This window comes from Moschus berezovskii, chromosome X (genome assembly GCF_049115385.1).
Source record: "Moschus berezovskii isolate FMDL1 chromosome X, NW_MosBer_1.0, whole genome shotgun sequence".
Taxonomy (NCBI): Eukaryota; Metazoa; Chordata; class Mammalia; order Artiodactyla; family Moschidae; genus Moschus; species Moschus berezovskii.
In genome coordinates, this window is record NC_142488.1 from 125,218,183 (window position 1) to 125,230,385 (window position 12,203).

The 12,203-nt window shown below is 38.1% G+C and overlaps 1 protein-coding gene across 6 annotated transcripts in view; it reads left to right on the top strand.

Moving 5' to 3' along the window:
* The window catches only part of MBNL3 (muscleblind like splicing regulator 3), a 127,213-nt gene that overhangs the window by 48,144 nt on the left and 66,866 nt on the right, over positions 1-12,203 (top strand). For all 6 annotated transcript variants that reach the window (XM_055438719.2, XM_055438718.2, XM_055438721.2 and 3 more), the window contains one exon: positions 3,628-4,480. In XM_055438719.2, coding sequence (XP_055294694.1) covers positions 4,304-4,480 — 177 coding nt within the window. In that variant the 5' untranslated portion in view covers positions 3,628-4,303. The remainder of the gene's footprint in view (positions 1-3,627; positions 4,481-12,203) is intronic.

Sequence of the window (12,203 nt, forward strand, 5' to 3'; positions counted from 1 at the left end):
AGTGAACTCCGGGAGTTGGTGATGGACAGGGAGGCCTGGCGTGCTGTGATACATGGGGTCGCAGAGAGTCGGACACGACTGAGCGACTGAGCTGAGCTGAGCTGAAGAGAGATAAGAGATAGGAAACTGCTACATTTCTCTACCAGGATCTAAGCATGAGATTTAGAGTCAGAGACTCTTGCCAGGAGCTGTGCTTCTGCCACTAAAGGCTTTGTAACTTCAGATAAATAATTTAACCTCCTTGAACTTAATTTCTTTCACTGATCTTTTTTGGGTTATCTTCTATGCTGTAGAGTAGTTTTTTAGGGCTCCAAAGATCAATGAGAAAAACACTTGTGAGCTGCAAATACAAGTACAAATGTACTAAGAAATGGTAACTTTTAAAATTCTTCCTTAGAATCATGAAAAGCAAAATTGCATTCCTATTACTCAAGTCTAAAGTAGTGAAGATAAAGTTGTGTTGTCTCCCAAACAAAGTTGATTTTTAAAATGGACCCTGTCACCCCTGGCTTTTATACACAGATGAGCAAAGCTGCATGAGGGAACGTCTCTGCACTGTCACTACAGCTCTTTTTAGTTGTTGCACCTAGCTGGTTCTGTGCCAGCTCCAAAAATAGTTCCAGTCTGAAGGAAGACATGCAGACAAGTTCTGGCTGGAAATGTTTTGAGGAACTGGCTAGGGGCCCATCAGAGGTTACAGGCCAATTTTAAAAATGAAGAAAATTCGTTCTCCCAGTCCCTCTGTCTTATATAAAATACATGGCCAGAGTTCAATTACTGTTTGTATTTTTCCTTTGTCAAAGTTTAAAGTTCAAATTTATTATTTATTATTGTTTCATTTAGTTATAGGACTAAATTTGACTACTTCTTTAAATATAAATTTAGAAACTCACAGAACATACTCTTTTAGAAGTACTTTGTATAATACAATGTGGAAATGAATTTACTCTTGAAGTTCAACTTAGGAATACTACTTAGAAGAATTTGTGTCTAAGAAGAATCTAAGAAAGAAAAGATTGGGGTAGCCAATTCTATCACCTGTGAGACTTTTTTGTTGTTGTTGTCGTGTCTCTTCAGACTTAATAAATAGCTTTTTCAATATATAATTCACATACTATCCAGTTCACTCATTTAAAGTATTCAGTTTAGTGAATGGACTTTTAGTATATTTGAAAATTGTGCAGCCATCACCACTATCTAATTCCAGAATATTTTCATCGCCCTCAAAGGACACCCTATACACATTCAGTAGTCACTCCACTCTCTTCTCTTCTCCAGGCTCTTGCAACCATTAATTTGCTTTCTGACTCAGGATTTAATATAAATGGAACCATACAGCATGTGGCCATCATGACTGGCTTCTTCCACTTAGCATCATTTTTTCAAGGTTCATTCATGTTGTGGCAGGTGTCAATACTTCATTCCTTTTTAGGATAGAATAATATTTCATTGTGTGAATATATCACATTTTGTATATCCACCCATCTCCTGATGGACATTTGGAATGGATCCACCTCTTGGCTACTATGAATAGTGCTGCTATGAACATGAGTGTACAAATATGTCTTAAAGACCCTGCTTTCAGTTCTTTTGTGTCTATACCTAGGCATAGAAGTGCTCTGTCATATGGTAACTGTTTAACATTTTGAGGAACCGTCAGACTGTTTGCCACAGTAGCTGCACTATTTTACATTCCCACCACCAATGTTCAACAGCCCCAGTTTCTCCGATTTTTGTCTCTTTTTTATTGTAGCTATCCCAATGGATATGAAGTGGTATCACTTTGTGGTTTTCATTTGTATTTCCCAATCTGGCTGTTTAAATTAAAGAATATACTTTAAATGTTTTTCTAGAGGTAATTCACCTGACAACCTTAACCCTCCAGAGCATATTGCATGGAACATATTGCAAAAGGGTTTCCAAATCTGTAAGAGTAGTCACACACCACACACCTTCTGCATGAAAGCCTGGTACTTTGTCCCCAGACCTCTCATACAGTGAATAACTAACTCTTATTTAACATTCACGATTATGTAGTCCAGAAAGGAGCTGGACAGTTCACCATGGCAGATTCTGTGGCAAGAAGGGAAGTTACAGTAGAAGTGACAATTAACAATCTGCTATTGAAAGAGAACTATAATACTTCCCAGGACATTTATAACCCCAAGTCTTCAACCAGAGGTCAAATTATGCTCAGTACTTTTTAAGAAGGCAAAGCTACATATAATACATTTTGGAAATATTTCCATGAAGAATGACTTAGAGAAACACGTTTTGCCCTTAAATGGATAAGCTTGGATTTTCCGTATATTTAATTTCCTAATGGTATCTGAAAAATCACGTGAATGTAGAAAAGATAAACCAAAAATTCAGATTCTGTAAAATTACTGAAGAAACTGTTTAAAAAAGTAAATGAAATGTTTTCAAGAACTTTAATACTGCTTTTTTGATGGGTTAACAATTAATTAGTTGATTTGTCTGATACTCAGAGCTTACTTTGGCTTTAGAAGATCCCAGTTAATTTTGGTACGTGTTCATGGCAGAATGCTGGTAAATTAACATTTATCTTCTCAGCTTAGTTCCTGGAAATTGTTGCTGGTTGACAGTGGGTTGAAGTGCAAACCCTAAAACTGCACAGTATTTAATGTATGACCAGTGTATGAACAGCGCGTTCTGTCTCACTTATTTGTCCATGCTGAAACTTCCTTCTGAGTTTCTCAATATCCCTTCATAAAGACTGAGAACTAATAGAGCACACACAGAAAAAAATAAATCCAGCATCATTTCAAGGGTTTCTTTCTTGAACTGAAGCACATTTTACATTTCACAGTCTTTCCCCTACCTCATTTGCAGTGGGTCTCTGGCTAGTTATGTCATGACTGTTTTATGTGATCATGAACTATTACATTTCAAGTACACAGTGTCCTCTTTCTGTTTTCTGGATTCTGAGAGCAGAACAAGCCTTCAACCAGACCATAGTAAAGCCATTTTAATGGTAGGCTTTTGGTAGCCTCTAAAAGCTGGAGACACACAGGTGGATCATGACTGCATAAAGGGATGTCACGTCAGGGTCTGGCGTTTTCTGTGCAGTGGAACCCCAAATGAATTTCTGCCCCCAAACAGATCAAAATGCAACAGTCTTTTTTCTTTTTAATTGGGCTGTTGCCATGTCTTATATTTCAACAGTAAGTCAAAGAGGTGGCTTGCTTTTACTGTGTAGAATTCTACCCTGGAAAATGGCCTTTTTACTGATAATGGCTGACTCTGCTGTGCTGCCCCATCAGTATGTAGATGAATGCGTGTGTGCTTAGTTGTTCAGTCATGTCTTACTCTTTGCAACCCTATGGACTATAGCCCATCAGGCTCTTCTGTCCATGGGATTCTCCAGACAGTAATACTGGAGTGGGTTACCATTTCTTCCTCCGGGGGATCTTCCTGACCCAAGGATTGAACCTGCGTCTCCTGTGGCTCCTCCATTGCAGGCAGTTTCTTTACTGCTGAGTGACTGGGGAAGCCCCAGTGTCTAAATGCTTCTTGTTTTAAAGAGGTTATGTTACTGCTTTTCCAAATCTATAAACAAAAGCATTGTGTTATATTAGCTAATTTTAATTTATTTTATTTTTGCAGGTTTCTGGAAAGTGCCTTTTCTGAAAACGCTGCAGCTTGGATTCCACCTCAGAGCTGTCTCTTTCTAAACCCCTCTCCCTACCACCATCACTGCCACCTCTCTCCACCCTGCACCCCCCCCCAAATTTTCTCAATTTTCATAGTCATTTTCTCTCCTCCTGATTTTGCAACCAAAAGAAAAATTTTGCAGTTGTAACATCCTACCAATCTTAATCTTTAAATCCAAGAGATAGGGAGAAAACCTTTCTCCCCTTGATCTGAGACCATTCCACAAATTGACGGGCAGCCAGCAGCATATGCTCTTTTGTAAGAATAATTGAAAACATCAACTGGAGAGCACAGAATCCTTTTGAAATTCTGCCAGTTATTTGAAGTAACTTTGGCAGAGGAAAAACAAAACACTCAATATCTTAACGTTGACAGTTGCCTTCTTAGGAGTTGGTCTCTAATTTGATTTTTAGTTATTCTGATACAATTTTTATTTTACGGTGGGCTTTTTGTTTGACCACTCAGACCGAATTTGACTTAAATTCAACCCTAAGTGCTAACAAAGAAGCATTTCACCAAAGCAACCTGTTAGCTCTTCACATTTAGCTGGAGTTTATTTTTAACCTTTCAACAGCAGCACTAATAGTGCTCTAGAGAGGGTGTACTTGATTTTAAGTTTGCTTTCAATATGACGGCTGTCAGTATTGCCCTGGTTCGTGATGCCAAGTGGCTGACTTTGGAAGTGTGTAGAGAATTTCAGAGAGGAACCTGCTCTCGAGCTGATGCAGATTGCAAGTTTGCCCATCCGCCAAGAGTTTGCCATGTGGAAAATGGTCGTGTGGTGGCTTGTTTTGATTCTCTAAAGGTGAGTCTCATCTAAATGCACATCATTTAAAATCGACACTTGTTGATTTCTTGGCTTTTTGAAATATGTTGTACTTTGAAATTAGTCAAGTTAGTATGAAAGTGATGTTTGTTTTTTAAGGCAGGATGGAGACTTTGTAGAACTAAGCCAGATTAAAGCACACCCGTCAAAGCTCACTGACCAAGATAGATACAGAAAAACGTTCAACAGTTTTTGTAGGAGAAACTGTAGCCTTGCTTTACTTTACTTCTGTGTTTATTATTTAGATTTTTAATGCAGTGATCATAATCCTCAGGTTAACTTAGAAGTCTTTACTGAAATATAGCTTATTATCTGTGTTACCAAAAGATATTTGGCAGGGACCAATCAGAGGGTAAATGAAGTCAGATGGAAAGAGTAAAATGTGAAAATCTCATCATCCAGGAGGGAAATGATGGCATTTTGAATTTTCTTAGTTAAAGTCTATTTTGAACCTTTACTTTGAACTTATTGCTATAATACTAGGTTTATATCATTTCTTTCTAAACAGCTGATTGACCAGTTTCAGATTTGTGAGCACATTTTATAAGGAAAGTTTTACTGCCAAGGTTATCAAACATGAATATTATGTAGTAGAGTACAAACAAAATATGAGGGAGGCTGAGATATTATATAGAATAGAGCATATATGATTGCAGAACAAAAAATATACTGATTTCCACGTTTTATTCATGGTTATTCTTAAATTAAGGGTTCAGTTCAGTCGCTCAGTCGTGTCCTACTCTCTGCGACCCCATGAATCACAGCACACCAGGCCTCCCTGTTCATCACCAACTCCCGGAGTTCACCCAAACTCATGTCCACAGAGTCGGTGATGCCATCCAGCCATCTCATTCTTGGTCGTCCCCTTCTCCTCCCACCCCCAACCTTTCCCAGCATCAGAGTCTTTTCCAGTGAGTCAACTGGTCGCATGAGGTGGCCAAAGTATTGCAGTTTCAGCTTTAGCATCAGACCTTCCAATGAACATCCAGGATTGATCTCCTTTAGAATGGACTGGTTGGATCTCCTTGCAGTCCAAGGGACTCTCAAGAGTCTTCTCCAACACCACAGTCCAAAAGCATCACTTCTTCGGCGATCAGCTTTCTTCACAGTCTAACTCTCACATCCATACATGACCACGGGAAAAACCATAGCCTTGACTAGACGGACCTTGGTTGGCAAAGTAATGTCTCTGCTTTTTAATATACTATCAAGGTTGGTCTTAACTTTCCTTCCAAGGAGTAAGCATCTTTTAATTTCATGGCTGCAATCAGCATCTGCAGTGATTTTGGAGCCCCCAAAAATAAAGTCTGACACTGTTTCCACTGTTTTTCCATCTATTTCCCATGAAGTGATGGGACCAGATGCCATGATCTTCGTTTTCTGAATGTTGAGCTTCAAGCCAACCTTTTCACTCTCCTCTTTCACTTTTATCAAGAGGCTTTTTAGTTCCTCTTCACTTTCTGCCATAAGGGTAGTGTCATCTGCATATCTGAGGTTATTGATATTTCTCCCAGCAGTCTTGATTCCAGCTTGTGCTTCTTCCAGCCCAGCGTTCCTCATGATGTACTCTGCATATAAGTTAAATAAGCAAGGTGACAATATACAGCCTTGACATACTCCTTTCCTATTTGGAACCAGTCTCTTGTTCCATGTCCAGTTCTGACTGTTGCTTCCTGACCTGCATACAGGTTTCTCAAGAGGCAGGTCAGGTGGTCTGGTATTCCCATCTCTTTCAGAATTTTCCACAGTTTATTGTGATCCACACAGTCACAGGCTTTGGCATAGTCAATGAAGCAGAAATAGATGTTTTTCTGGAACTCTCTTGCTTTCTCCATGATCCAGCGAATGTTGGCAATTTGATCTCTGGTTCCTCTGCCTTTTCTAAAACCTGCTTGAACATCTGGGAGTTCATGGTTCACATGTTGCTGAAGCCTGGCTTGGAGAATTTTGAGCATTACTTTACTAGCGTGTGAGATGAGTGCAATTGTGCGGTAGTTTGAGGTAAACATGTACAAATTAAAGTATAGGAGTTAAAAATGATAATAGATTCCTGGTTTAACTAATAAGATTTGCTATGATGCATTTGAGATTTTTTTTCAAAATATGTTAAAATGAATTAAGCTTAATATTAATAAGAACCTTTTCAATTTCTTAATACTGTTTTACTTCAAGACCAATTTTATCTCATTAACATTTTTATGTACAAATTAAAGCATAGGAGTTAAAAATGGTAATAGATTCCTGGTTTAACTAATAAGATTTGCTGTGATGTTTTTGAGATTTTTTTTTCAAAATATGTTAAAATGAATTAAGCTTAATATTAATAAGAACCTTTTCAATTTCTTAATACTGTTTTACTCCAAGACCAATTTTATCTCATTAACATTTTTATTTATGGCTGCATTGGCTAATAGAGATGTATTCTTTTATATGATCACTTATTCAGAAAACATTTTATCATGATATCCTATTTAAGTAGTTACTTTTGCTTATGTTTTTGTTACTAGTTTTTGTTTCAAACTATTCCAGTTCAAGAATGAGCACTAGTTTAAAGATAATGGCAACTCCTAACCTTAAAAATGTCTGAATTGCTCTTTTTTGTAGCAGATATTCTGACTAAAGGGCTTATTCTGTTTTCTTCATTTCATTTTCATTCAAGTTTCATCTATAATTATTTTATGTATTATTTAAATTGTTTGTGTATTATTTAAATCAAGGACTGGGCAGTGCCTTGAATAGAAAAGAGCACAAGACTATTTTGGGGGTAGGGAGGAAGGAAACGTCTTTTAGCCAGTCCATATAGAGGGTCCACCACTGCACTAGGCACTTCACGTATCTTGTTTCAGAAGTTCCAGCCCCACTACTGTTTCTGACAAAGCTTGAGTTGCTTCATTTCTAATGCATGGATAATTCTCTCCCTAACTTCCATGATTATTGCTGAGATTCCAATAAGATGACATAAATGAAAAACCATGTATCACTATAAAAATGAATTAAGGACTTCCCTGGCAGTCCAGTGGCTGGGACCTGGTGCTTTCATGTCATGGCCCCAGATTCAGTCCCTGGTCAGGGAAGATCCCACTAGCCAAGTGGCATCCCTTCTCCCCGCCAAAAAAGTGAATTAAGTGAAAAGTTACCTTCTTACTGTTAACTGTTGTTTTAGGAGTTCTTCAAAACAGTTATTTAGTTAAGCCTCTATTATTTAAAACTACACATTCATGTTTCAAAGGGATATGCTCGTATCCTCAAGCAAAGTATCACTGTCTTTATGGATTGCTGTTACAAATAGAGTTCCTTGCAGACTTTGTAAATTCTATCTTTTCAGGCATCTGGCAGAAAGAGATGTGTGATCTTACTAATCATTGATATAGTTCACATCGATTTTCCCATTTAAAGGCAAAAGAATGCCATAATGGAAACATTGTGAAGAAAAGTAATATGGAACATGATTGTTAACAAAATGCAATACTGCACTACCACTTTAAAGCTTGGAAACCGTTCAGTTCAAAAACTACATAGATAGTGGCCAATGAATACTAATAAGCCACTTAATTATTTAAATACACTGTTTACTCACTGTATCCAGTGTTTTTAAAATAATTTTTGATATGTTAACATCTTGATGACCAGTCACACAGGATAAAGACGATTAGCATAATCCTTACATTCTCAAATTTTAATGAAAATCTTAGAATTTCAAATATACAATGCCTTTAAAAAATTAATTTGCCATTTAGATAGCACATGCATCACAGTTCCATATCTGCACAAAAGCTTTGTGGTCCTGTTGTATTATTCCTTATCCATGATATAACAAAACCCATATGCTGGTATGCATGAAAACTGTGCATGAAAACGGTTGACCTGAGTGGGTTGTCGTCGTGAAGTCGCTCAGTCGTGTCCAACCCTTTGCAACCCCATGGGCTATAGCCTACCAGGCTCCTCCCTCCATGGGATTCTCTAGGCAAGAGTACTGGAGTGGGTTGCCATTTCCTTCTCCAGGGGATCTTCCCAACCCAGGGATCGAACCCTGATCTCCTGCATTCCAGGCAGACGCTTTAACCTCTGAGCCACCAGGGAAGCCCTGGTGGGTTGTACTACTACCATATCTACAGTATACAAATAACATACGTCGATGGTTACTGCAGCATTCACTACCCACTTTGAGTTTCTGTGATTGAAACACTTTTGAAATGTATCTGTGTACTGTTTCTTCTTCCATGAGTGGTTAAATAACTGAAGCAAACACTTGATGAGTTTTGGGTGACTGATTTTGGTTTTTGGTTTTTATAAGGATTCCATTAGCACTAAGTACTCTACCAGATGATGATGGTTCTTTGCCTTCATAATAGGCATGCTGCTGCTGCTGGTAAGTCGCTTCAGTCGTGTCAGACTCTGTGCGACCCCAGAGACAGCAGCCTACCAGGCTCCCCCGTCCCTGGGATTCTCCAGGCAAGAACACTGGAGTGGGTTGCCATTTCCTTCTCCAATGCATGAAAGTGAAAAGTGAAAGTGAAGTCACTCAGTCGTGTCTGACTCTTCGTGACCCCATGGACTGCAGCCTACCAGGCCCCTCCATCCTTGGGATTTTCCAGGCAAGAGTACTGGAGTGGGGTGCCATTGCCTTCTCCGCATAATAAGCATAGTGGTTAACAATATCCTGTACTCATCTCATAATGAGGGAATGTTAGGAAAATAAGGAGGTTAAGCTTGATGGCTAATTGTGCTGAAGTGCTGGGCCTATCACTCTATGACTATTGAGTATTTAGTGATGAAGCTTGCACCATTTTCAGTTAGAGATCTAGACATCATAGCCCATAGATTAATTTCCAGCTACATAAAAGAGTCTCATTTCATGTTGATATGTAGCTGTTTTTCTTATAACTCAGTTGCTTAGTCTGCTTGGCACAATTGATTTCAGAAAGTATTATTTAACCCATTCTGTGCCAAATTCTTGATATTATAGTTCACAGTTAATCTAGGTTAGTATTTTTAGTGACTATCCCTTGACTTTAACAAAAGATCGTCACTGAAAATACCAACCCAAAATCTGTGATTGTTTGCATAACCAATATTATCTTCTTCCATACTGGAAGCAGTGTGATATCTGCCACTTGTTATCCAGGAAGGATATAAATGCTGTCATTATCTAATTATGAAAGGTCAACATCCATCACATCTGCCCACCCTACTTACCACCTTGTGTAGTTTTTTAACAAAAATTTCCTGGCAGGGGCCTTAGCAGCTGGCATAGTCACAGGACAGCCATGTCAACCTATATACATTCCTAGAAGATGGGAACTGAGCTAGGAAAAATAGAAAACAGCGCCATACTGTCTTCAAATATTGCATATGATCATAAGCATAATAATAATATTTTGGCAAGTGAAACCAGTTGTATAGATGTGAATATATCCTTGTAGGTCCTGAGTTAACTTTGTCCTGAGTTATCAGTATATTCTGTGCGACTATCACTAGTCACAGCAGTTTCCATCAATTTAAAATTTGATTACTTTTGACTGAGTATTTACCTCATCCCTGTTTGCACAGGGAAAACTTAACAGGAGCAGAAGACTCCTAGCAACATAATCCCAAGGGTTTCTGGTTTATGCAAGTTTTAGAACCATTTATGAGCCTGATCAGAGAGTCTGCCTGCACTGGAAAGAATACATAGACACCACCTGTCATCCTGAGACTCAAGGAAAGTAACATTTTACTTAAGGATCCTCTTACATTACTGAAGTTAAAAAGGAAGTATCTTTGACCAGTAAAAGTCAATGCTATTTTGGACATTTCAAAAATCTCTCTTGAAAGAAAAATGGAATTAAAATCAGCATCCAAGTAAATACATATCGATGGCTCAGCCTCACTTTAAAGTTTTTATTTTGAAGTAATTTTAGGCTTACAGAAAAGTTGCAAAAATAGTATAAGGAGTTCCTGCATACCCTTCACCCAGCTTCCTGTAATGTCAACAACTTACATACCATACATAGCACAGTTATCAAAACCAGGAAATAACTCTAGTTCGATACTATTAAGTAAATTAGGGACGTTATTTGAATTTCACAAATTTCCCTCCTAATGACCTTTCTGGGCTCCAGAATTCAATCCAGAACCCCTCATTCTGTTTGGTGATCATGTCTCCTTAGTCTTCTCCAATCTGTGACAGTTCCTCAGTCTTTCCACATCTTTCATGATCTTGGCACTTTGGCTGAATACTGGTCACTCATCTTATAGAATGCCTCTTAATTTGGGTTTGTCAAATGCAATGTCATGATTTGATTGAGGTCGTGCATTTTTTGGCAAGAAAACCATAGAAATGATGTGCATATCATATTTGAGGGTACTTGATGTATCTCCTCTCTCATGGTAACCTTTATCACCTGCTAAAGATGGTGTCTGCTGGCTTTTCTGCTGTAAAGTGATCAGTTCTCCTTTGTGAAAATCGATAAATATCTTCATTTATTCAACATCTCCTCAACGTACCATTGATTGAAGGATCACCCAGTATCCATCTTAGAAGTGTCTACTTACAGTCAATCAAGAAAGATAGGAGAAAATGGACCATAAGAGAGAAACACAGCAACTGGCCACCAGAAAGACAGAACACTGGAGAATGGGAAGCCCAAGAAATTTTGTGATATGCTTGTCTTTGTCACCTGCTCTGATGGGGTGGCCCCTGTGCTGGAGTCAGCGCCATCCCCCCTTACCCAGCACCTCTAACTTCTGCGTCAGGAAACAGACTTTCTGCCTTTTGTTTTCATGATAAATCACATTTTCCCCCAATTTAGAAAGTTATTCATCTTTATGAAGGGAAGGAAAAATACAAAAGAAATTTTAAAAATCATACACAAAAAGATAAAAATAAAAAGAAAGTGTAATAAACTGTAATAAAATGTCATCCCCAGTACCACTGCCAACATTATGCATTTCCTTTCACTCTTTATAGAATTGTATGTGTGCTTCATAAACCTTGCCTTGCCTTCTTATAGACCTCTCTCCCTCTCTCACTCCCACTTGCTGATCCTGCAAAGTCAACCTCTCCCTCCCTTTATCCTTCCTGTCAGCTTCAGACTTTTCCTAGAGTATCGAAAAATATCTAAATACTGCCTGATCTTCTCCCATCATAGACTTTTTAAAAATATACCAATTATCATGGTTATTTTTTTTTCTGATCAGAAAATAAAAACATATGCTTTCTAGAAAACTGTAATATAGAGACAAAAATTTTTATGAAACCTAACCTGTAATTCCATTACCCTGTGAAACCCTTCCCATGTTGGTATATGTGCTTTCAATATTTAATGAGAACTGTTTCTTTTAAAAAAATTGTTTCACTTGTTCCATGCAATGCAAAAGGCTTTTAAAACTTAGGAAGGAATGGTATTTTATAAATATATTTAAATTAAAATATATTATTTTTCAAATTCTATGAGGCCATCAGAAATTATGTTTATGAGAACCATGTAATAATAATAATAGTAATAAACTCTGCTTTCTATTGACTACTATGTTCCAGAAACTTTTCACGTGCCAACTCTATTCCTTAACCCTGTTTAGGCTTTCCCACTGATGGGTCAGGTTTCACCAGCTGTGTGGTCTTGGATAAGTATCCACCCTGCCTTTTCCTAAATTTCCTCCCCTGTGAAAACAATGTTCCTATTAGCACCCACCTCCTGAGTCCCTGAGCGTTCAGATGTGG